This window comes from Nelusetta ayraudi, unplaced genomic scaffold (assembly GCF_046127955.1).
Source record: "Nelusetta ayraudi isolate G7.1 ecotype Tasmania unplaced genomic scaffold, CSIRO-AGI_Nayr_v1 ptg000052l, whole genome shotgun sequence".
NCBI lineage: Eukaryota > Metazoa > Chordata > Actinopteri > Tetraodontiformes > Monacanthidae > Nelusetta > Nelusetta ayraudi.
In genome coordinates, this window is record NW_027466102.1 from 6,638,982 (window position 1) to 6,662,755 (window position 23,774).

The following is a 23,774-nucleotide window of genomic DNA, read 5'->3' on the forward strand; positions in this document are numbered from 1 at the left end:
CTCATGCATCTTTTATACAAAGACCCGCCGAAGTACACAAACAAGAGTGATGCACCATGGCGTGTCTCGGCATTGATGGCGTGTGTGAAGAGGCAAGAGGAGGTCGGCCGCGGCTTGACAAAAACCATGGCAACGTGCCATTCCGAAGGCGGTTAATTTGTCCAAGCAGACACTTAAAATGACAGAGAACCTGCTGCAACCGAGGTGCTTTCTTTAATACCTCAGAATAGAAATAAATAAATAAATAAACAGAAATATATGAATATTAAAAAGAAATCCACCATCTTCAAAACATGCTGCATGTATTTACATCATGTTTGCATAATCCACACACATTTTAAAAGGTATCAAGTTTGTGAATATTATCATTTTTTCTAACCATGAGGATGAGTGCATGATAAAAGCATTATTTTTCTTCTTCTGTTTTAACAGTGAGAGTGATTAAACTAACACTGAAGTTAATGATGCCATCGCCTCCGCAATTAGCCTCTCTGACTTGCTACTCCATCAGTTTGGTTCCCCATTCACGGCAGAGTGTGCCCACAATGATGCCAGGGTTGTGTAAACAGACCAAAGTCTCAGGCAAAAAAAAAAAAAACTTAAGTAAGGGGCCCCAGATTCACTACCATGTAAAGAGGGCCTCACTCTTCATAACTGGAGTAATCATAATGGCTAGCAGAGAACTCTAGGTTATAGAGGTGGCTCATAGTTCTAGCGCAAAGGGTTTAGACTTCTTACTTTACTGCATTACTACATTATTATTACTACATTACATATATATAATTTGCCACACTATGCATCATATAAGAAAACATCTCTATGGATGTCATTGCTGCCAGTCGTTGCCGTTTGGGGATTTTCTTGAATCTTGAAAGATTGAAAAGTCATGATTATCCATCTCATCCTAAAAACTCATCCACAAAAACTCAAGTGTATATTGGGTTTGTACAGTCAATGATTGGGGGGGCCAGGGGGGGGACCCATGTGTCCACTTTAAAAATGTCCTCCGCCCTTTCTTACTCGACGGGGTTTTTCATGTTCTTCATGTCGGAGAGAACAAGTTTCCTGTAGTTGCACTCGAGTCCCTCCATAAACTCCAGGTAGCTGCTGATCTTAAAACCCTGGATCGGTTCCTCCTGCGGATAAAAAAAAAAAAAGACAGTGATCAGCCAGAGAAAAGACTAAGTGAAGCGCTTGATGAATAATGATGCTGGGCGATTTTGTGTCAAGCTGTGTTTTATTCAGCGGTGTTGTTTAATGTGGCTTTTGGATGTTGGCAGAGTGAGACATCCAGGAATGGGTTGTGATGTTAAGGTTAAAGTTAAGATTTTTAAGAGGAAACAACAAAATCAAGTGGTCACATTTTAGATTGCAGCGCTCTTTCACTCCCCCTCGCCCTCCCGAGTTTGCCAGTGAGCTACGGCGGCTCCAGTACTCCGGCAACATTCAATCGTGTCAAGAGGATAGAGGCAATATTTGGAATTGCAAAATTTGCACTTTAATAAAGTTAACTCCAAAGCACTGAGCAACTGTTACTTTATCTTTTTTATTGAAAGTAATTAGTAATTGATTACTTATTAAACAAAGTAGAAAAAAAAAAAAAAAAGACAGTGAAGAAAGAGCCACATCTCATTACTGACACACTTCTGGACATATGGGCTCCTCCGACATTAGCAATATTCTTCGTTGTATGCACCGAATTGCGGGCGCACGCTTGTAGATTGTGCGTGTTGTTGGTTTGCGTGTTGCGGGTGATCTAAGATTGCATGCGTAATTGCCAACACGCGCTAAAGTGGTTGTAACCGCCTGATTTAAATTAGGATTTGGAAGCTGTTGACTTTGATGCAGGCGCTCTATAGGGACACAAAAGACGTTTCATTGTGGAAAATATGCAATATATGTCAATGTCAAATTGTCACACGTTCGTTTTCTATTCTGAGTTCACATCGTGTCAAAATATGTAGAGCCTGAGGAAGAGGACAGTTTCAACACATGGATCAGGCACATGAGTGACAAATGAATGACTAATTGATTACTTATGAAACAAAGTATCTGAAGTAATCGGATTACTTTTAAGGAGTAATCCCAACAACACTGCTCTCTTTATTGTCATTCAGCTTGTAGGGCGTCAATCCATCCCATTCATTAAAATACTTGGCTGTCTCAAATTCACAGAACATGAAATCAAATCCCTGCCAACTGGATGCTGCACCGTGTCAGGGAACAGCATCCCAGCTTAGTGGTCAGGTAATGAGTTTCCATGTTTCGGTGGGGGGGGGGGAGGCAAACAAAATCTTAATGAGTTCAAGCACTTCTGCCGCGTAACACGCACATGATACGTCCTAATGCATCGTGATAGCTCCACTGTCTGAGAGCAGACGCAGGGAAGTTTAATCCGGCAAATTTGTTTGGTGAGCATTTTAATTTCCAGTACTAGTGCGATTGCTACCTGAGTTTCCAGTCTGCAGGCTAACAGCAACGCAACACCCGGCCTTGTGGGCAATGCAAATGCCGTCACGGAGCAAACGACTTGGGTGGGTGTAGCGCGGCACAAGGCACTATCAATTAGCAAATCAGTGAAAATGTAGCAGCAGGTTCAGAACAACAAGGTGAAACAATCAACTCGGTTTCACCCTCATTTGTTATCCGAGCCGAGCCGCGCGAAGGAAAAAAAAAATGTTTGTTTAATGGCTTCTCCAACTTGTCAGCAGGCCACTTTTATTTAATCAAGCTGCGCAAGAGTTTTGAAGAATTGAATTAATCTTTTTGCTTAGCTGGTAATACTGACAAGGACATGACAGAGGCGGTAATGAAACCTTCAAGAGCAAAGTGAGGATGTAAATTGATGTCTTGGAATGGCATTCCATTTACACACTGTATTATTCTTAATTACACAGCAGCTGGTGGGCACTGCCATCCTCTCTGTTCAATGACTTTACTCTTTTGGGAAAAGATCATTTTTCAAAATGTTTCACGATCAAAAATACCCCTTTTTGCACAAACCCTTCTTCTCCCAAACTGCCATATTTTTTTTAAAACTATGTTCAAGATTTGGTTTAGAGTAAAACATCTCAGTCGCACTACTGATCTGTATCAATGCCTCGCAAGTTATTAAGTTACAATTTTGCAGGTTGCTGGGAAGTCGGAAATCTTGTAGATTTTAAATTCAATTTTAAGTCTGTCTTTACTCGGCTTTTGATCTGCTTCCTTTCACCTTGAGAAAAAGTTGTTGCTGTGAAGAAGTTACTGCGCACTGTGACAATGGCCGGTTTGGCTTCCAAAAATGTTATCATAATGTTAATATTGACGTTACAATAATGGCAGTTTAACATAATTTTCAACCATTTCATACCGTAAAGGTTCCAGTGTGTGACATTTGGCTTGATTTATGATTTTTATATTGGTAAAAGCTTAATATACTGCCCATGGCCACCGTAGCTCACTGGCAAGCTCAGGAGGGGTTTCTTCTTCAAAATCTCCAAATCTTACACACTTAACCTTTAAGAAAGCCGCTCAAATTGTAAGTGAAAAGCAAATTGTTGATGACGGTCCAATGGTCCCACCAAAATGTGTTTATTTTTCAAGGAAATGCCACCCAACTATGCTAATTAACATGAATAAGTACTAAATGCTGTGGGCTGCAGATAATCCAATTCAAAGCCATTTCTCATGAGCCGTTGGAGGTATACATTTACATTATTTTTCCTGCAGTAATTAACATAGAGAAAAACACCTTGATCAAAAATGAATACATTGTGGCCTATTTCTAACAGAGACAGAGCCGCCAAGAGCGGGCACGGACGGTGATTATTCTCAAACAAACCTGAGTGTTCCGTCTCAGCGGCTGCCACAGGGGACGCAGCTCTCGACTCCCGTGAGACTGTCAGTCCTGGGCTACAATTCCATAGATGCATTTTATTTTATGTGATCACTCTGCTCTCTAGTCATCATGGTGGAAGCCAGGAACACTCGCGAAACCCCTTATGTAAATAGGGTGGTTCCCACCCATCTGTTGCCTTTTGTATATGCCATTTTACTGGATGACACACAAACAACAACAAACCAGTGCAATCTGTTAGCATGGGTACAGCTTTGTGCTATTTGGAATCTTCGGAATTCTAACTTTTGGTCCTTCGGAAATCTTTTTTCGACATCCACAAAAGTATCAAGTCGGAAACAAGAACTGGGCGACGGCCCAACAGAGTCATTGAAAGTTTTCAAAAGGAGCAAACGGCGACTCCAGAGGCAGGACTGTTGGGAGAAAAAGACAGAAATGTCATGAAGAAATTACTTCCCAGTCTGAATGACGACTCCTGAGATTATGAGGGGCAAAAGCGAATTGGTCCATTAAAAGTTATTTCAGAAGAGAAGGAATCGTTTTAATCACGCGCCGTAACAAGTTAGACGTCTGATTTGATATAGTGATTTTAATAAAGGGTTTTTACTGTGTACCATAGCAGCCACTCCAAATATAGTGGATCTATAATTTCTGAGCCCTGCACTGCGGGTCTGGTGCTAACGCACGCTGTGCTTGCAGAAAGTAAAACAGGCTCCGGGAAGGCAGCTGAACATGTTGAGGATTTCGTAAAGTGAATCGTATTGGATGATCAAAACGGCATTTTCTGCAAACGGCAGAACTCATCTTTGGTACGTTTGGTCGAGCTACAAGATTTAGAGGCTGAAGTAGAAAGGAGAAAAAAAGGATACATGAAGCAGTGTGCAATTTAATGTCCTAACTTTAATCAGGTACAGTGTATAAACCTTAATATCTCACAAGGTCATTCATGTTCTCTACGTCAGAGTTAATGAAGCACTGTTTTAAGCACCTTAAAGCATTTTGCACATTAGTTCCGCTTAAAAAAAAAAAGACCAAAATCACCCGAATCAGCTGAAGATTTAAAAAAAAAAAGAAAATACACTTGATGTCCCTTTTCTAAAGAGCGTTAATTTAACCAGCACAACTCGGTGGATGAGCTCCCAAGAAAAATGTGCAGTTGAAAAACTATTTATTTATTTGTTTGTTTATTTTTTTCTTCTTCACCAAAAGTCCTCAAAGCATTAAGTATCTTCTATGTATTCTCTCTGTGTTGTTCCTGCAGAGGGTGTCATAGAAGGGCACGGAAGGCACAACCTTAAGATGTTCAAATTTTCAGCTCCGCTCAGCACGAGGACTACGAAAGTCTGCGAGCTCTTCTTGCTGAAAAATGTAGCGGTACAGCTCATTAGGTGATCTTCCTCACATAAAAAAAAAAACTCAGTCATAACTGATCATTTATTCACCAAAAGTGTCAGAAGGGGGGGGGGTGGCGCATGGTGATGTTAGCACCAGAGCGATCAGCCAGAGAAAAGACTAAGTGAAGCGCTTGATGAATAATGATGCTGGGCGATTTTGTGTCAAGCTGTGTTTTATTCAGCGGTGTTGTTTAATGTGGCTTTTGGATGTTGGCAGAGTGAGACATCCAGGAATGGGTTGTGATGTTAAGGTTAAAGTTAAGATTTTTAAGAGGAAACAACAAAATCAAGTGGTCACATTTTAGACTTTCACTCCCCCTCGCCCTCCCGAGTTTGCCAGTGAGCTACGGCGGCTCCAGTACTCCGGCAACATTCAATCGTGTCAAGAGGATAGAGGCAATATTTGGAATTGCAAAATTTGCACTTTAATAAAGTTAACTCCAAAGCACTGAGCAACTGTTACTTTATCTTTTTTATTGAAAGTAATTAGTAATTGATTACTTATTAAACAAAGTAGTTAAAGGAGTAATTAGATTACTTTTAAAAAGAGTAATCAGTAGTTGGATTACTTTTATGGATTAATCCCAACAACACTGTACAAATACGAACAAATGGAGTCGTTTCAGGTGTTTGTTTGACCAGCAGAGGGAGCCCTTGAAATTGAGGAATAAAATACCCTATTGCCATTGCAACTGTTGCTTTACATTGTAAACCCATCTACCCCCTCATTTTTTTTTTTTTTTATCACTATTATTATTATTTTTGAAACCAAAATCTTATTTGCTTCACACTTTCAGGCAAAACCCCACGCGAGTTTGTACTTTTCTCACTGGGCATTGTCACTCATGCAGGCAGCCTTGGTGAAAAGGCCAGCCCGCTCTTTAGCGGGACATCTGATATCTGATCTCACCTTGAGGAAGACTTGCAGCTCCTGAGACTGTGTCCGTTGCAGAATGTCAGGCTGCAGATGCTTGAATATGGCCACGCACGTGTAAACCTGGTAGTCAGGACCCAGTATGACGCAGGTGGAGATGTAGTGGCAGATTTCGGTCCAGTCGAGGTAGTTCCAGAAACACTGGGTCAGCCAGTGGAGGCACATCTGTCGGGGGGGGGGGAGGGACCAAACTGTTAAGTGGCTGACAGGATTATATTGTCCGTTTCCATTAGTGAGAATGAACAAGCAAAATGAAATATTATTGATCGCCTGCATGAAGCGGGTACAAAAGAAGCATTAGCCTCTCTAAAATGAAAACGAGAGCAAACAGTCTCCTGTGTGAAGGCAGCTTTTATTATTTTTGGAGTTTGCGAGTGCTGAGATCCATATCGTCTAATACACACATAAATGGGTGTTTAGACATCATCTAAAGACGCCACATGCTGTTTAAGCAATTGGAGAGCTTCTAAAAAATATATATATTCAATTTTCACTTGAAGTGAACTGGTCACGTGACCCCATGCGTCACATCCGCTGACGTGTAAATGCGAAAAAAGTGTTTCCATGACACACTTTAGCGCTATACCTCAATATCAATACGTTTGAAAAACTACCTCATGAGAGCGTAAAAACTTTTTTGCCGATATTTGAGAGGTTTTTCGAAGTTTAGGCGTTTTCCATGACCACTTTTTTATTGCGATACTTAGGTTTTGCGCAATTCAAGGGGTAATGGAAACGTAGCTACCCATGTATTCGACGACTACACAAGAGGCAATTTAAATAAAGAAATAATTACAAAGGAACGATGGCCCGGTGACTTTTGGTTGAATTGCATTCAACCCTCAAGCACTGAATTAAGCAAATAAAAAGCAATAGACAAATAAAAGAAATTAGTGTTCGGGGGGGGTTTGCTTTCTGTAACCAAGAGCTCTTTTTCTCAGTGGAAACATATTCCTCACTCTGTTGTGAGTGCTAGCTGTGGGATGGTGGGTGTTGATGATCGTTAGGGTGTCAAAGGTGACTCTGCCTTTGAATTTACTGATTGATTAATTTGTGCCTTTCTTGTGGTCCTCGTGCCACAAACAGGCATTCAGAGCTGAGATCCGTCTGACAGGCTACATCAGCCTTGGAAGGACGCTGAATGTTAAGCACTCGCACTGTGGAGTAGCTCCCTAATGAAAGGCTGGCTTGCTGTAATAAGTCTCTGAAGACTGTCCGGCCTGTTCGGAGCGCTGCTGCACATGTGATGACGGGAACCAGTAGGACAGATCGCATTTCATCTGCAGCAGCTTCGCAGCGCTCCGCCTTGAGTTTCACAATTCTATTAGAGTCGTCATTCAAGCCCAGTGGCAGTGCTGCTAAATATTTGATGGCGAAATATGACATATCCGTATTGGCAGTTGGGCTGACACAGTGAAGCAGTGGTTAGAAGGTTGGAGGTTCGATCACTCGGTCAGACGGCCTTTCAGTGTGGCGTTTGCGTGTTCTCTATGGGTACTCCATACTGCCTTCACTACTGCAGTTCAATTAAACCTGAGCGCGAGGAGAAGAGGGAATTCCAATTTGGCCGTAGGGCTGAGTGCGAGTGCAAATGGTTGTTTTTCTTTCTATGGGACCCTGCAATAACCTGACGACTTGTCCTGGGTGTAAACCCGCCTTTGCCCAAAGAGAGCTGGGATAGGCTCCAGGTGAGCACCCACATCCTCCCATCCTCCCCCGCGTCCTCGAGAAGCTGGCAGTATCAGAAAAATGTTGCCAACTGCCACGCAAAAGCGTTTTAATTCGACCTTCGTTTGCATGGGCTCCGTGACTAATCAGCTTTTTTCAGTTGTGGGGAAAAAACAGGCAGAAAAGACCGCCAGCTGTTTGGAAAATAATCTAGCCAACCTGACTGCCGCTAACGAGATTTAAGTTTCAGTATCAATCGTTTTTTTTTACCTGAATAAGGGAGCCTGGCTAATGATCAACAATTCACGGGAAAGTTTGGAGAGGGACGGCTCTCAGATATGATGGAGATTATTGCATCCACATAATCCCCATGAGGACGGGATCGGTCTCTTTTTTTTTATGCACCCAATTAAATGTTTTTAGTAGCACTGGAACTAATTGGTGCTGCAATAGTTTGCACCACTGCGCGGAGAAACCATCAGTCCTCGGGGTATTCCTTTGAGCCTCCAAACTGACTGTGATTCTTTTGGTGTTATTTCAGATATGAATCTATCATTTTCTTAATTTGCGACCCTTGGTATATAACAGAGGTAATACAGATTTTTTTTAAAAAAGAATCAATTTGGTGGTCATCATTCTCCATCCACACAGATATATACAGATACATGTCCACACATGAGATACATGCACAAATATTTTATGTCCATTTACATCTTTTTCTTTTTTTAAAATCTTATTTGTTCTCATCTGCCAGGCTTTTAGAGTGAGATAATTTGTAAATGTTCTTAATTTGTCTTATAGGTTTATGTTGTTTTGTTGTTTCACTTTTCTTTTATTCCCAGAGTATTTTATGGCGTAATCCCATTATTATTAGACTCTATAAATATACCCAATTTAAACTTTCTATTTTTCTTTGATATTTGGGTCGTTTAAAATGTTTGAGTTAAACCACCAGATTGTCACATAGACAGTTCTTTCAGTTTTTACAGATAGTTTTATGACAAAAAGTTTTGCTAGTTTATGATCACACTGGCAAAACTACTTTTCACACTCTTCTATTCTGAGGTCTTTTTTAAAATGTTTAAAGTCTGTAGCCAATCTAGAGTAAACACTGTGAGCTCTCTTGTCCAAGAGAGCTGATGATTAAGTCAGTTCCAGACGAGAAGACAGGTTTCTGCTGTCGTGCTGCCTGCTGGGTGTCAGTGAGGTCCTGAGGCGCGAAGCTTCTGCTTGTAAGCTGCAGCCGCTCTCCAGCCTGTTCCACTCCCATTGTACCCGCTCCATTAGCGTCTCCGATGGTTCAATAATTAAAGTGTAGCCTCGGCCGACTGAATCCTCAGTCACCTCCTCTGTTGACTCATAAATCTTGGCTCCATCGTCATATCTCACACACGCCCCGACCGGGTGGAGGCTCTGAAATTGGATTTGGTTTTCCTTTAAGACCATGCGGACCTCTGTGTATTCTCTTCTTCGTTTTTTTTTTGGGGGGGTGAGCGGTAGATCGTAGTGGTCCAATGCTATGTGATTCCTTGCCAGGTGAGTCCCTTCCTCTGCCATGGCTAGTGGAGCAGAGCCACTTTCATTTTGGAGCTTAAAAAACGTCACAATGATGGAGCAGGGCGGTGGCCACAGAGCAAGCAAGCGGTGTGCCCGCCTTTCTATCTGGCGGGTGCAGGGTCTTATGGTCGGTAACTCTCTCGCTGTCCCCGCTGAAACCCCATAAATCCTTGTATTTTCACGCTTGGAGTGACTCTTCAATTCATTAATTTGCCCACCCATCTTCCCTGGTACCTTCAAGCTTTTCTGCAATAACCTCATCATGTATATTCCGCAAGTCTTCTTTCCACTTCACCCAACCTTGCATTAATTTTCCAAATTTCTTCTTTCAATGTCCCCGGAGAGTCTTCATTTTCTTTGTAAAAGCCTATCAGTTCTTTCAGAATCAGCTCTAAGTCGGCCATTTCTTAAAGGTTTAGGTAATATTTGAAGATTTTGTAGAAGAAACAGGGGTTTGAAGTGGTTACATTTTAGATTTAGATCTTTCACCTCCTTCCACCCCCTTCTGAGCTTGCCAGTAAACTATAATGGCTTGCACACTGAAACATCGACCACTGTCTTCTTCGTTGGTTTATTTGAAGATGTAAGCGTTCACCTTAATTACGAAATGCGCTGTTAGGCCGGCTAGATTGTCCACACTAGTTGCCTCAGAAAGATGGCGGTGCGTGATGCATCCAGTTAGCTTCCAATTAGCTGGAAGCAAGGGTCTTGCCTCCATCTAACTGGAAGCAAGACCCTTGCTATGTGTATATTCTTATGTATAAATAAAGGCCATTCTATGGGTAAGAAAACCAAAATTACAAGTATTCAATTTTATTGATCTATTTATTGGCAGTATGTTAAGCTTTTACCAATATAACAATCATGAATCAGGCCAAATTTTACACATTGGACCTTTAAGACATGAATAAATAGTAGTCATGTTGTCATTGCAAACAGACCGAATGCAATAATTGGTCATCATTTTCTTTGAACCGTGTAAGAGTGGTATAATTATGAGTTTGTATCCCTGGTAGAATAGGATTTTAAACTAAGCAAAGAAAAATGTAACATTTCCAGGGAAGGATTTGTTCCTTTAACATCAAGAACTAAGCTATAATAAGAAGCTCACTATTCAGAACACATCTCCTGTCTCATTGCGTGCGACAAACAGATGTTCACACAAACTCTACATAACAACAGTCACATTTTTTTTTTTTGCATTTCCTTCCGCATCTTTGTGGGGCGTTCAACCTCTCAAAGTTTTCAGAAACGTATTTCCACATCTGACGGTTTCCCATGATTTGCCTTGAACAGCAAAATGGTTGAGCTGATGCTGAGGTATTACTCTGCCCCCTTTGACGCTATGTGCGCCTCAACTGTCGACTGACAGCACGCCGAAAAACGGGATCACAGGACAAAACATAAAAGGATTCAAGGTGAACCCACCGCCTTTTGCTTTTACAACCTTGTTTGTGGGAGAGAAATTTTTGCCCAAGGTATCACGAGCCAAGAAGCACAGATCCAACTTTTTGAGTGAAGATTCACTGTCAAGGCTTTGCTTGGGTATTTTAGAAAGGACTAAAGTGAAATCTGCATAAAAAACTAACCCCCATAAACTCTGAGCGAAGGTGCCAACGGTTCAGATTACGTATATATACGGTGCACATATATCAATTTGATATCCCATGATTGTAATATATGAGAATTACAATGTATAATCTAATTATACCTGTTTTTCTCCATAATGGCCAAACTATGATATATAGAGCTTTCATACTTTTAGAGTGTTTTTTTTTCCTGATATATAATATAATAATATAATATAATGCTTGAGACTTGTTAACAGTGATACAAAAGACCTTGCAAAAGAAGAAAAAGGTCCTAGAAAATTAATTTTACGTCATTGTAACTTTTCAGTGACATTCTGTTGTCTGCAAAAATTCCACTTCAAGGTGGCTGATATACGAACGAGCTGGAAATAAATGCTGAGGACAAAGAGATAATTGCTCACAACAGTCATCGGTAAAATGCAACCATTTCAGCTAAATGTCAGACTTAAAGTTGATCTGTTCACTACATAAAAAAAGGGAAAAGCTTTTGGTTTCCATTAGTCAGAGTAATCTGGTCTTTGTGTTTTGTCCCTAATATTGGTGCTTTTCAATTTCATTCAAACCTTCTTGCCATTTCTCGTGATGTATGATTGAGAATATGAGATTTTATAAATAAAAATCACAAAGGAAGGCCTTGTTCTTCCTTTGTTCTTCTTTGATTACTTTACAGCTCATTTGAGGAAAAAAAACAAAGTGCCAGCATTTTCGATTCATGTCAGACTTGGAACACATTCCCATGGCAGCTGTTCACATGTGTCGTACCTGAGACGGGGTGAAGCCAGACATCCGGAAGGCAGAGTGGACCAGAGGAACTTCAGCTTGCAGCAGCATCTCCACATAATGAGCTGTGCACCAGTAAAGTGGGGTGATTCCCGATTCAGCTATTTCCGCACAGACGTGAACCTGTCATGAAAAACGCACAAAACATATAAACGTTGCTTGTACCACTGAAATAAATTGACATATAGAAGTAAAGACTGATGCTTCGTGTCAAGTCAGTTGATGTAGACAGAAGAGTCGAGAGGGCCACGACTTTTTGGGCATCCTGAGCTCGCCGCCGCCTCTTAATTATTTGTGCCCTTTTTCGTTTTCCGTCATATCGACTGAATCGGCCGCGCCGTTGGGTTTGAGGCTAATGACTGCGTGTCTGCATCACACGGGCCGAGAGCGTGTAATGCGCGCTCAGACGAGTCAAATCGAGCTGGTAATTGACTTTGACGAGAGCCGACGGGATGGGAGAAGCTGGTGTAATGGCAGCAAAGCAGATCAGTGCCTCACGTCCGCCCTGCAATTTGCCGTGATTGGAAGTGCATGCCGTCCACGTAGGAACCCACCGACAAGCACGGGTTCTTTTGACACTATTTTGTTCTCTCTCTTTCCTCCATCGTTTATATCTTTCACTCGGCCGCGTCCAAGTTAAGGAAAAACATCCTGTTGTCTTTTTTTTTTTTACGCCGCGGAAAATTTAGGACACAGTCTGTCTGGAAAACACTCTGCGAAACGCGACGAGAAAAAACAAACTCGCGACATTCGCAGAGTGTTTGTGCTTTGACGAGAGTAGAATAAATCGGGACAATCGAGTGGAACTGAAGGCATTCAAATGCTAACCATTGCCGTTCAACAATGAGGGCATGAGATGCAGTTAGTTTTGCATTTTAAACAGTTAGGGCCAGATTCACAAAGAAAGGAGCGCAGCGGTAAATTTGCGACGCGTGTTGCCGCGACTTAGCGGCCGTAATCGTATCCGCAAAGGTTTCTGCGCAAACGATATGCAGGCGCAAAAACGCCCAGAAACGCGGCACCTGAGGAGTCGGAATCGCAAATTGCGCTCTAGTAACCTGACCGCAATTTGCGCAACAGATTGTCAGATGTTATGACGTGCACGCCTCAATTACCAGAAGTACAATTTCTGACAGAATACTTTCTTTCTTCGTAGTTCCGGTCATTTTTCGCGCACAAACGACTAATTGTAATAAGGGGTGTCAAATTATCGCATTAATCGCGATTAATTAATTACATGCCTATTTAGAGCGTTATTTTTTTTTAATCGCTTAATCTATTTTTTTTTCATCTCTAACTTTATTGTTGGGGGTAGTTTTTTTTAAAATCATAAAATCCGTGTTTGTGTGGTGGGCTTCTTGTGCCTGCGTTGTTAGGGGTGGAAAACAAGGTGTATCACACCTTGAAGTGGACATTGATTGGCTGTCATTGTGTTTGGGTTTATTTAGCATACGATGACAGGCTCCCATTGTAGTTGGGCAGACAAGGGGAGGAGCGGTGAGTAGTGGAGAGGAGGAGGGAAAATGGAGGAGCACGTGAAAGTTTCTGGTCCAGTGAATGGGAATTTTACGTTTAAAAAACGCCCTGACGGAACGATTGATAAAGGTAGAGTCATGTGTGTTCTTTGCAAGAAGGAGTTTGCTTACCACCGAAGCAGCTCAAGTTTGGCTGCTCCAGGTGCAGCAAACATGCTGGCTGCCATGAGAGCCCTTCCATATGAGCACATTGCCTGCAATGGCGATTTTAGGTTGAGATTTAAAATTAGATTAATTAGATTAATTAATTACAGATCACAATTAATTAATCTCTCTTTTTTTTTTAATCGCTTGACAGCACTAATTAGAATATACCCAAATGAGTCGGGTATGCGCCCAGGCGCATTTTCCGACATTTTCCACCTTTGCGTCCTCTCTGTGGAGTGGACGCACTGTTACTGGTGCTATTCACACGGACTTCTGCAGCATATACATTAACTGTGCCTATCTACAGTGGGGATACGGTGTGGTCTCAGGTACGCTCATATTCCCCTGCGCCAGGGGCGGGTGTACCCACAGAGGCATGTATCCTGGCTGGCCAGATGAAGGCAGAGACAAGCAGAGAGGACAGGCTGAGCAGAAAGCTCAGAGAGCGCTCCATGTCTCCGGCCATGATGAGGAAGACCGTGGAGGCCAGCCAGTCGTGGCCTGGATAAACATCCTGCTCAGGGGCTGGAAGGAACAGCTAAAGAAGCCAAAGGACGGGTTGGAAGTTATCAAAGATTATGGTTCATATCAGTTGCTCCAAAACTCTTTTTTTTTATGCAAGGAACCCTGAAAAAAGACAAAAAAAAAAAAAAAAACTTGTCCAGATGGAATAACTTGAATTCACAAATTCATGATTCTCTCAACTAACAATTTAAAAAAGTTAGCGATTGAATTCTACAGCTAAATTGGTAAATATTATTATTTGTCAAACCAAAATGTAATATGTATGTTTTGTTAGCCATATCTCTGTTGTCACCCCATCATTCACACTGAAGCGGTTATCACTATAAAGTTTGTTCACTGTTACTGATACATCGAACTCCCCAAGCAGTACAAAACAATTGTTCGTGTAGAGTCAATAAAGATCGGGTGAACAGCTTAAAGTATAAATGTTAAATTGAAATGAAAGGGAAATTGACACATTGTTTTTCATATGACCTCATCCACTAAGAATCATTACAGAAATGCCGCATCATCATTAAAAGAAAGCAGCAAGTATCAAAGTTTACCAGATACAATGCCAAGGCTATTATAAAAAAAAAAAAAACAGAGATATGAATAAGTTCCAAATGTTTTGTGTTGAGTTTATATAAAAGCTAAACTGTGGCTATCCCAAGAAAATGAGTATCGATGTGGTGTTAAACACTCTTGTGTCATCTGATACTGCAGCCGCTGAGTAGCAGCTGGGGATCCAGTAATGCTTCAGCAGCCAGTTAACGCTGAAAAATCAGACCATTATCTCCTTTCAGGAAAGTGCAAGATAGGAGAGCTGTTTATCTAGTTGCAGCACCATTTTGTGGTTTATATGGTCTTAAAACTGAGAGAGTCGAGTCAAAAGAATCTGCTGTGATTCCATAAAATTTAACCAATGAGTTTTGTGCACAACAAGGCCTCATAGGTTCAGAATAGGTCTGTGCCATGAGCCCTCTATTTTAATTTCTCACTCCTGACTAGAAACGATGAGAATATTAGCCTTCAATTAACCGGATAATCAGTGAAATTAATCAGTGTGGCCACTTCAATGTGTGTAAACTCACACTGGGAGCATTTCTGGCGAAACTAGTGGCCATTCGCCTTTGCATAAACAAGGATGGAAATATATGAAGATAACAAGATTAAATAAGTGACTTGTTTGGATAGAGTATCTATCTTTGCTAACACGGTGAAATAGTTGCCATTGACCCACACGCAGTCATGCAGTTTTGTTCATATGCGTGCCTGCAAGTGATCACACTCGTAAGAATAAAACCTTTAACTAACTAGACTCGCCGTGTTTTTCAAAAATCTACAAGCTGATAATACCCAATTTGCCGAGATCACTAGATGCAACACTCACTACTAATACAGAAGATACAGGCTACCTCCCAAAAAAAAGTTTAACTTGTGAAAACGACTATTTCTGCAAAGGATACGGAGGTCTGAGGTGGCTTTGACTCTCTGCGTGGACAAGAACAACTTGATGTGCTTCATGAGCAGCGCCAGCTCAACCGCGGAGTCTTGCTTGAGTAGCTTGAGGAAGCTGCCGTACCTGGAGATGGAGATGAAGATGAAGATTCAGACTTGATGTTTGTTTTGTTGTTTGTTTACAGTAAACGCAGCACGTTACCATGCTATTACTACGATAATCAGCTGGACTTGTATCGTAGAAAGTCGAGCAATGTCCGAACCGCTCGTTTCAAGGCAGGAGACAAGGAAGAAGCCAATCTGAAAATACGCACGTTGTCATTTTTCATACTTTATGTGTTAGTTAGCGAGCCGGTAATGCAAAAAGAAAATGTTAAACGGCCGAATAAGCCATTTCTTTCATAATAGGACCCTTAAACACATTTTTATCTCATTTATCTTTTACTTTTTATCCGACTATTGGAGTTCACAAAGGGATAAAGAAAAGTGTCGGCATTGTGCAAATAGACCCATCGAAGTTCAATTCAATTCAACGGAAGCAAAGCAGTCAGATTTAACTCAGGGAGTCAACTCGGGGACCTCTAATGGGAGATTTTCTACAAATTCGCGCTTTAAATCCTTTCAGGCACCGTGCTGCGCAGGAAAGGCTCCGCATGCTGTGCAATATTGGCACCAAAATGCAAACATGGCACTCGGTTTCTCTCAAGTTTTTTTAACCGAGTGTAGCTCGGGAGAGGTACAGCACGTCTGCTGTGAGATGGTGCAGCACGTCTGCTGTGAGATGCTGCAGCGGGGTATCATTAAGGACAGGGGAACACGCTGTGTGAGAGGACTACCACGAGTTGGAGGTCCGACTTGTGGTGGAAATATAGAACAGACTGAATATTATTCACACCAAAAATATGGAGAATTCAGATTCTATGTAATAAATGGAGGACGCTTGAAACTCGGCAGAGTGGAATATTTGAACAGGTCAGTGTGTCTTCACAGATTACTTAACAGCAACGATGTCATCTGAAACAGAAACCTTTCTGTATTGTGGTCCGAAATGAAATTTGTTTGGAAGTCATTACTGCACGACTCTAATTGGTCCACAATTGAAAGAAAAATCATTATTTTAGTCCTATTGCTTGATCTGTTTTTCAGAAAGTGTGTACTATAACACACTTTTGGAAACAAGGCCGTTTTGATGTCATAAAGGGACAATGACATCACTGATACTACTCCCAGGCTAGAGGCACTCTTGGTTAAGCAATTGTGAGAGTTTTAGTAAGAACGTAAAAGGATCATTTGTCTTGAAATGTGGAGTTTTTCCAATAATCAATTGCACAAAAATGCTACACCAGAGCCCAAGACGCGAAAAACTCAGATCTGGCCACTGGACCCCTAAAAAAAAAATACACGCTTGTTCAATGGAAAACAGCTCTTAGATGGCTTTGTTGGGGCATATACTTGTTATGACCTACCTCCCTATCATAGCATATCAGAGCTTGTGGGAAAGCAGAATGGAAAATTGAGGTGGGGGAAGTTGGCTCTCAGGTGAGATCTAATTTCACTGTCGAATTGCTTCTTGTCAGTAATTGAGGAAACTCGAATGAACCAAAGTGGAAGTCGAGGTGTTTGAGCCAAACAAAACACTTCAACGTCTGCTTTTATTTCAAACGCTTTTCGCGTAAAGTGCATGTATTTAAATACGTTCACAGTTTGGCTATTGATCACTACGCATCTGGATTCTGTCATGAATTTAGTTCACCTTTCTTGTGGACACCCTAGAAAGGTTTGAGCAAGTGTACTCCCCCCCCCAAAAAAAGTGGGGAGGGCTTTGTAATTCACATTGTATGTCATGATCCAAACTATATTTATTTACAGTCTGGGCCGTTAATACTTTTGAATAACATTGCAAGTAGCAATGCAAAATATCATTTAAGAGCTACATTTGTACGTATACGAATTAATGTTGCTAATAGCTCGGCTAAACTGAAATGTCAGATTGTGACGTCAGTCATGTGAGAAGACATCGTCGTCGAACGTAGCCAGAATAAAGATCGTAATTCGTCACAGTTTTCACACTCCTCATCAGGTTGTTGCTGCGAGAAATTGGCCTCAAGAAATGCAGCTTTACATGCTGCAGACCCTTTCTTTACCTTATTGAAAGGACATACCTGTGGCAGGCGTCGACTCCCAGCTGCTCCACAGGCGACGATGAAGTACCTTCCACATGCTTCTCGACTGCAAAAAAACAAGTCATTGAAAGGGAAGGAGGTGATTATGGCAAAAGCAGGCAAGACCCGTCGAGAGGCGATTCCCTCCCACAGACCAAAGACATCCATGGGAGGCTAATTGGTGAAGATGTGAATATGCATGTGCAAATGTAAGAGTGGATGGTGGTTTGCCACCGGGAAGGACGGATAACTGCTTGTCCTACAGGCACCAGTTGTGACTGTGGTTTTTTTTTTTTTTAGGGATGTACCGATACCACTTTTTTACAGAAGGAGTACAAGTTCTAGCATTTCAGTACTCACTGATACCGAGTACCCGATTAGGCATGACTTTCTGTGTCACTGCAGTACAAACTAAAATACTACAAAATTGCCATGTGTATACATATACAACTGGTATCGGCACATATTTTAGGAGTACGAGCAGAGTACTCAACACCGGTATCGGTACCGATACCTGATACTGGTATTGGTTCTGGATCCTCCCTGTCATTTTTTTAAACAGTTTTGAAAGTTTTAGTTTTTTTCAGTTTGTTTTTCATTTATCATTGATAAGGAGGTAAATCAGATGCTGTATCTTTCTCTCGACTCCATTATTTTTAAGAGATGTGATGGGACTTCCTGGCAATTTTGTAGATTTTGCCCAATGGCAAGGTGACTTGGGCTATATTCAGCGCGATTAATTAAACTTAATGCACCATTTTGATGGTTCCAAGCAGAGGATTTAGGAGGCTTTTTATGGTGTGATGGAGTTTGGGCTGAAGAGCACGGCATGATAACATGAACCCGAAAAAGAAAGCTCTTTATCTCCAGACTTTATCAGTGGAGTTGGTCCTTCGCAGTTAGACATTGATGCAGCTCAAAGTACTGGAGCACGGGGGCTTTAGATCTTCAGGCTGCAGCTCTGTTCCGATCGTTGAGCTATCAGCCTCGCCAGCTGCTCTCAAGGGCTTTTACTTAATATATTAGTTTTTTGGAGTTGTTATAGAGCAGAGTGAACAATAAACGAGGCAATAACAGCGGGAGAACTGGCATTTTGCTTTGTAAGATGCCTCTACGCCCTCCTGGCTTCAGGGGGAAAATAATATTTTCACATTTTCTGGTAATGGAGCCACCGTCTTTAGACAGGTGGTGGGAAAGTGATGAAAAGAGTTTTGCAATTACCGCAAGAAGCTACTTGTGTTATCCTTGACAAAGCAAATGGTTCGGAATTCAATTCGCGGGTGGCGCCGTGCAAGATGCAAATGGACAGTCTACATGTCCAGATGATTGTTCAGTAATGGGAGAAATTCAAGCTGGTCACTGTGGATTAATTACAGCCCATCAAATCTTCATCGTCTTGCATTAAGCCAGAGCAAATGGCTTGTGATGAAAGCATTAATCAGTGCCAGGGCAACTTGTGCCATATTTCCACCCCCCACACCCCCACCAATCCATTGAGATTACCATCTCTAAAATGTCCTGTTGCATTTTACTGTCTAATAAAGACAAAAACGTTACACGCTTTTATTATTTCTCTCTGCCGTCCCCTGTCTTCTCAGCACCGTATTAATTGCAACCATTATCACCTTAAAGTATAATTGGGGGGGAAAAGAAAAAGGTCAGAATGAAAAGGCGGTTGGACAACTGCTGGTATTACTTGGCTCTCAGTATTTAGAAGGAAAGAAAAAAGGATTAAAAAGAAGATTTAAGTTAAATTTATTTTGACGAGAAAAAATAACTGGCTTTGAAGTGGGATCACTGGGCCTCGTGATGTCACATCTAAATTTGAGGCTGATTTCCATGAGCCTAAAAATGGGCTGCTGAGCCATTTCCACATTGACATTCATAGGGTTGAAGTCTTAAAAGAACAATGTACTTCACCCTGTGGTTTAAATATAAAGAGTTTGAAGAATCAAGTTACAATGGAATGAATTTTGTAGTTCTCGTGTGGAAAGAGTTTCACTCTAAATGTATAGACCACATGGGTTTTGCCCTTTAGACCCTTTTAACTGTGAATGAACAGATACAAATCACACCCATCATGTCCTTTTCACTTTCTTCATTTCAGCTTTAAAAGTGTGCTGTCCAAGAAGAAGAATGTGATTTAAAAGTGTGGGCAAAAGGTGGCCAGAAAAAGGAAAAAAAAAAAAAACACTTAACCGGAGCTTCATTTGAGAAAAGCGCAGAACTCCGCGTGAGCTGTTAAGATGCAACGCTCGGGTAAAACGGGCGCTCGCTCTTTTGTTTCCAGCCAAGGCAATTTCAACGAGCGAGCGAAATAAATGAGGCCGCCGGACAGCTGCCTGCAGCACGCGCTGCCATGAAGGGTGAGGAGACGGAGCTCAGAACAGCCGACTGACAGAGGTTAATACTCGGCAAATGAATCCGCTCTCTCAGTACAATGGGTGCGCCTGATTTCGGGGCAGAGGAGTCGAGACCGCGGGCGTACGTCGATCATTGGAGTGTAGGTGTCTCCCGCCCGCACGCGCAAGCGTGCGCACGAACGAGCCTGCAGGAGTGCTGAATTTGAAACAGGCCACTGCCACTGCGAGGTCTCCTCAGGGGCTATTAAATAAATGCATATTAGAGGGGAAAAGCGAGTGGGTGTGTGTGTATGTGCGTGCGTGCATGAGGCGCAAGTTCCACTCCTACTCTAATGACACAATCAGCTCATTGTAGATGTGAGGTTGCCGCTTAAAATTTATTCTATTAGCGAAAGGATGATTTGAGAAGATGTATATCAAAATAAAAATGCAAAAAAACCAATGCAATTATTACGGAAGATGATGAGGGCCACAAGAATAGAAAAAAATGAAGATCTAATTTTTTTTTTTTCAAGTTTCCAATTAACGTTGGCAATTAATGTCAACGTGAAGAACTCCATCCATCTTCTACACCCGATTATTCCTATTCAGGGTCACGGGGGTCTGCTGGAGCCTCTCCCAGCTGTCTTAGGGCGAAGGCAGGGTGACACCCTGGACAAGTCGCCAGTTCATCGCAGGGCCACATAGAAACAGACAACCATTCACACTCACATGCACACCTACGGACAATTTCGAATATTCAATTGACCTCACATGCGTGTTTTTGGACTGTGGGAGGAAGCCGGAGAACCCGGAGAGAACCCACGCAGACACGGGGTGAACATGCAAACTCCACACAGAAAGGTCCCAGGCCCGGGCCCCGGAATTGAACCCACAACCTTCTTGCTGTGAGCCAACCACTGCGCCACCGTGTCGCCGTGAAGAACTCCGTAATTGAAAATGTCGAGAATAAAGTCAAAAGGCTTTGTGCGCAAGTGTAGTGGAGTACTTCCGTTTTCGCCAGTTTCCTTATTACTGTGGGTGAACTTTTCGGCCAGTTTACTTTTAGCTGTGGGTAACTGGGTAAATCCACCATCCATATCATTAATCTCAAAATTCCCACGTTATTCACAAAATTTCCCCTTTATATGCATCGACTTTATTCATGAAAGTTCCACTTTATTCACGAAATTTCAACTTTATTAACGAAATTTCATCTCTTTTATGCCAACGTTTTTCACGAAATTTTGACGTAAAACTCGAAATCAAAACTTAAATATAAATCTCCTTCCTGTAATATTTTTTCTCTTCTTGTGGCCTCTTTCGTAAATTATTCACACGCTTTGTTTAGGTTTTTTTGCAAATAATGTGCAAGAGATATTCGTGCTGGCGTTATAACTCGATACTGAGCCCTGTTTTCGTTTTTGTTTTTCCAGTGTGGCTGCAATGTGCTTCCATTAAATATAAAGGTAGGGAAACTTTCTGAACACAACTTCCCTAAATGAGAGTCACCGACTGAATTGCAGTGTCAAAGACTTTTCGAGACATCAGAAAATAAACAACTTTCGCAGAGGGGGGTGAATATAAATAAATGAATCATCGAAACAAATTCTCACTTTAAGGGTATTTTCATCAGCATGTCCTTAGAGGAGATGTGTCTCTGTATGGACAGTGCAGCAACAAGGATAAAAGAACATTGTGGGCAAATATTTCGGTCTTTCTCCGCACAAACAAATGCATAATAAATAAGCACGCTGAGCATGTCATACATACCAATTTTATGTCTCTATTATGTATTATTTAGACTGCGGCTGAGCCTACAGACAGACAGACGCTCCCTCTGATTAGTCATCCTCTCATTATTAATGCCCCATAATCCAGGACAGTCCATCCGGCTAAATTGTTTTACTCATAATCTGCTCCATTTTTACTCAGGGATCTTTTATTTGCATACAGCATAAAAGATATAGACGTTATATCAAAAGGACACTGAAACCTTATTATGAATGTGGAGAATATTGGCTTTTTCATGCAGTGTACCATTATTATTATTTTTTTTTTTAACCCATTCACGATAAGTTAGCAGCTTTTGTCTCAACATCATTTTACGTCCACACTGTAAGGACATTGATCTAAAAAAAAAAAAGTTAAAAAAATCAAAAAATAGGTCACACAGTACAGTACTCTACTCTGACTGTTCACATTTGCAAATTTTGTTTCGACAAAATGAAATAACTTTGATGTTTTAAGTTATTCGTTTTAAATAATAAAAAAAAATAACGCATGCAGTTTTTGACCTGCGTGTGAGTGTTTCTTGTAAAAGCAAACAAAATGAGTGGAATGTGCCATTAGCTCTTTATTACCTTTGGGAAAATTACAAGCTTGCCAAATTCCCTGGATATCCCTTAATTAGCTGCTTTTTTTCTTTTTTTTTTGAGCTGCCATCAGTACTAGCAGCTTGTTTAGCCCACTGGCTAGCCAACTACCTAACCCACCGATACCATTCACTCGTTTCAGAACTCGAAACCCGGGGTGAAACACTGCCCCGAAAAAGCAGCAGAAAATAGAAACTCTTTTGAAGTCCACCCCACTTCCTGGTGGTCCACTGGGAAAACCCCCCATCCTCGACAGGTGCCTGCAGCCAACTCTCATGCTAGCAAGAGCTCCACATATATCTGGTCTCTGAGTAACACCGCGACAAATTCAGGGACCGTCAAAATTGTCACGAAACAGACTTTTGTTTATACTGATGCCGATGTTGATCATTTGACCCAGACAAAAAAAGTTTTACTTCTTTTGCACCTAACGCCTTGATCTTGTTAATGACGTTTTTGTTACTGCACTGAGGTAGTTCGGTCATCATTCAACGTCAGCCGCCTTCAGCTCTGCATTGCAGGTGACTTGTTCTGTGCCATTTACAGTTGTTACATGTCTCTTGTATTTGAACATTTCTTGAAGAAATGTAATGGGTGACTTATTCATGTTCATAATAATCATGTACAAGGTTTATTGTAATACTCAAGTTGCATCTTGAGCTGCATCAACTGTGCGTGTCTGGTTCTTTCTATGTTTGTCTACTCACACCTGATTCTGCTTGACCATGTTCTTTTTATGGGTAACAGAAATGGATGTTGAGAATAGGACGCACCAAAAGCTGTATAAAAAGGATGCAGTGGTCTTCTATGGGCGCTCCCATTTCTACAGAAGGCTCTGTGGGATGGGAGCCTTTGAGACTCTCAAATAAATGTCGGCAAACCCGACTTGGATTTTTCAGTGAAGACTTAATTTTTGCCACAACAGAAGACAATTGCTTAGATTTTTTTGTAGTGTAGTCCAAGTACTTCATCTGTATTCAAGTTAAGAAAAGAAAAAAAAAAAAACTCCACTTTGTAAACTGTGGGCTTCTATCTCTGGCACTGGTGTTTGCATGCGTCTGAGACCTCAAGCTGAGAGCACAGAAACGGTTTCCCGGCATTGTCAGTCAGGCTCAGGACATTTTTAAGCATTCCGCTTACATTCTCCACAATCACTCAAGTCAAGGGCAGCTGTTCTCTCTCCCCTCGCTGAAATCATATCGCTTTCCACAGGACGATATCCCAGAGAGAGGATTCTAGTGCAGACCTGCTCACGTATGCCTGCTGCTGCACAGGTGAATCGTCTTCCTGATTCGACATGTTAGTTACAGACAATGAACATTTAAGTCCAAATTAAACAAATTAAAGATAAACACATGTTCCCCTGGATTCTCAATACTCAGCATCAGGTTGAAACTGAACTCAGTGATATAGTGTCACCACTGCAAGACAACAAAAAAGACCAATTGAACAACTTCAAATTACACATACTGAATCTAGGTTTCT

At 41.5% G+C, this 23,774-nt stretch overlaps 1 protein-coding gene across 2 annotated transcripts in view; it reads right to left on the bottom strand.

Moving 5' to 3' along the window:
* Window positions 1–285: 285 nt before the first annotated feature.
* The window catches only part of tbc1d32 (TBC1 domain family, member 32), a 64,922-nt gene continuing 41,433 nt past the window's right edge, over window positions 286–23,774 (bottom strand). For both annotated transcript variants that reach the window (XM_076037558.1, XM_076037557.1), the window contains 6 exons: window positions 17,573–17,639; window positions 15,419–15,534; window positions 13,816–13,970; window positions 11,746–11,886; window positions 6,143–6,331; window positions 286–1,136 (listed from right to left, as the gene is read on the bottom strand). In XM_076037558.1, the coding sequence (XP_075893673.1) occupies window positions 1,017–1,136; window positions 6,143–6,331; window positions 11,746–11,886; window positions 13,816–13,970; window positions 15,419–15,534; window positions 17,573–17,639 (788 nt within the window). In that variant the 3' untranslated portion in view covers window positions 286–1,016. The remainder of the gene's footprint in view (window positions 1,137–6,142; window positions 6,332–11,745; window positions 11,887–13,815; window positions 13,971–15,418; window positions 15,535–17,572; window positions 17,640–23,774) is intronic.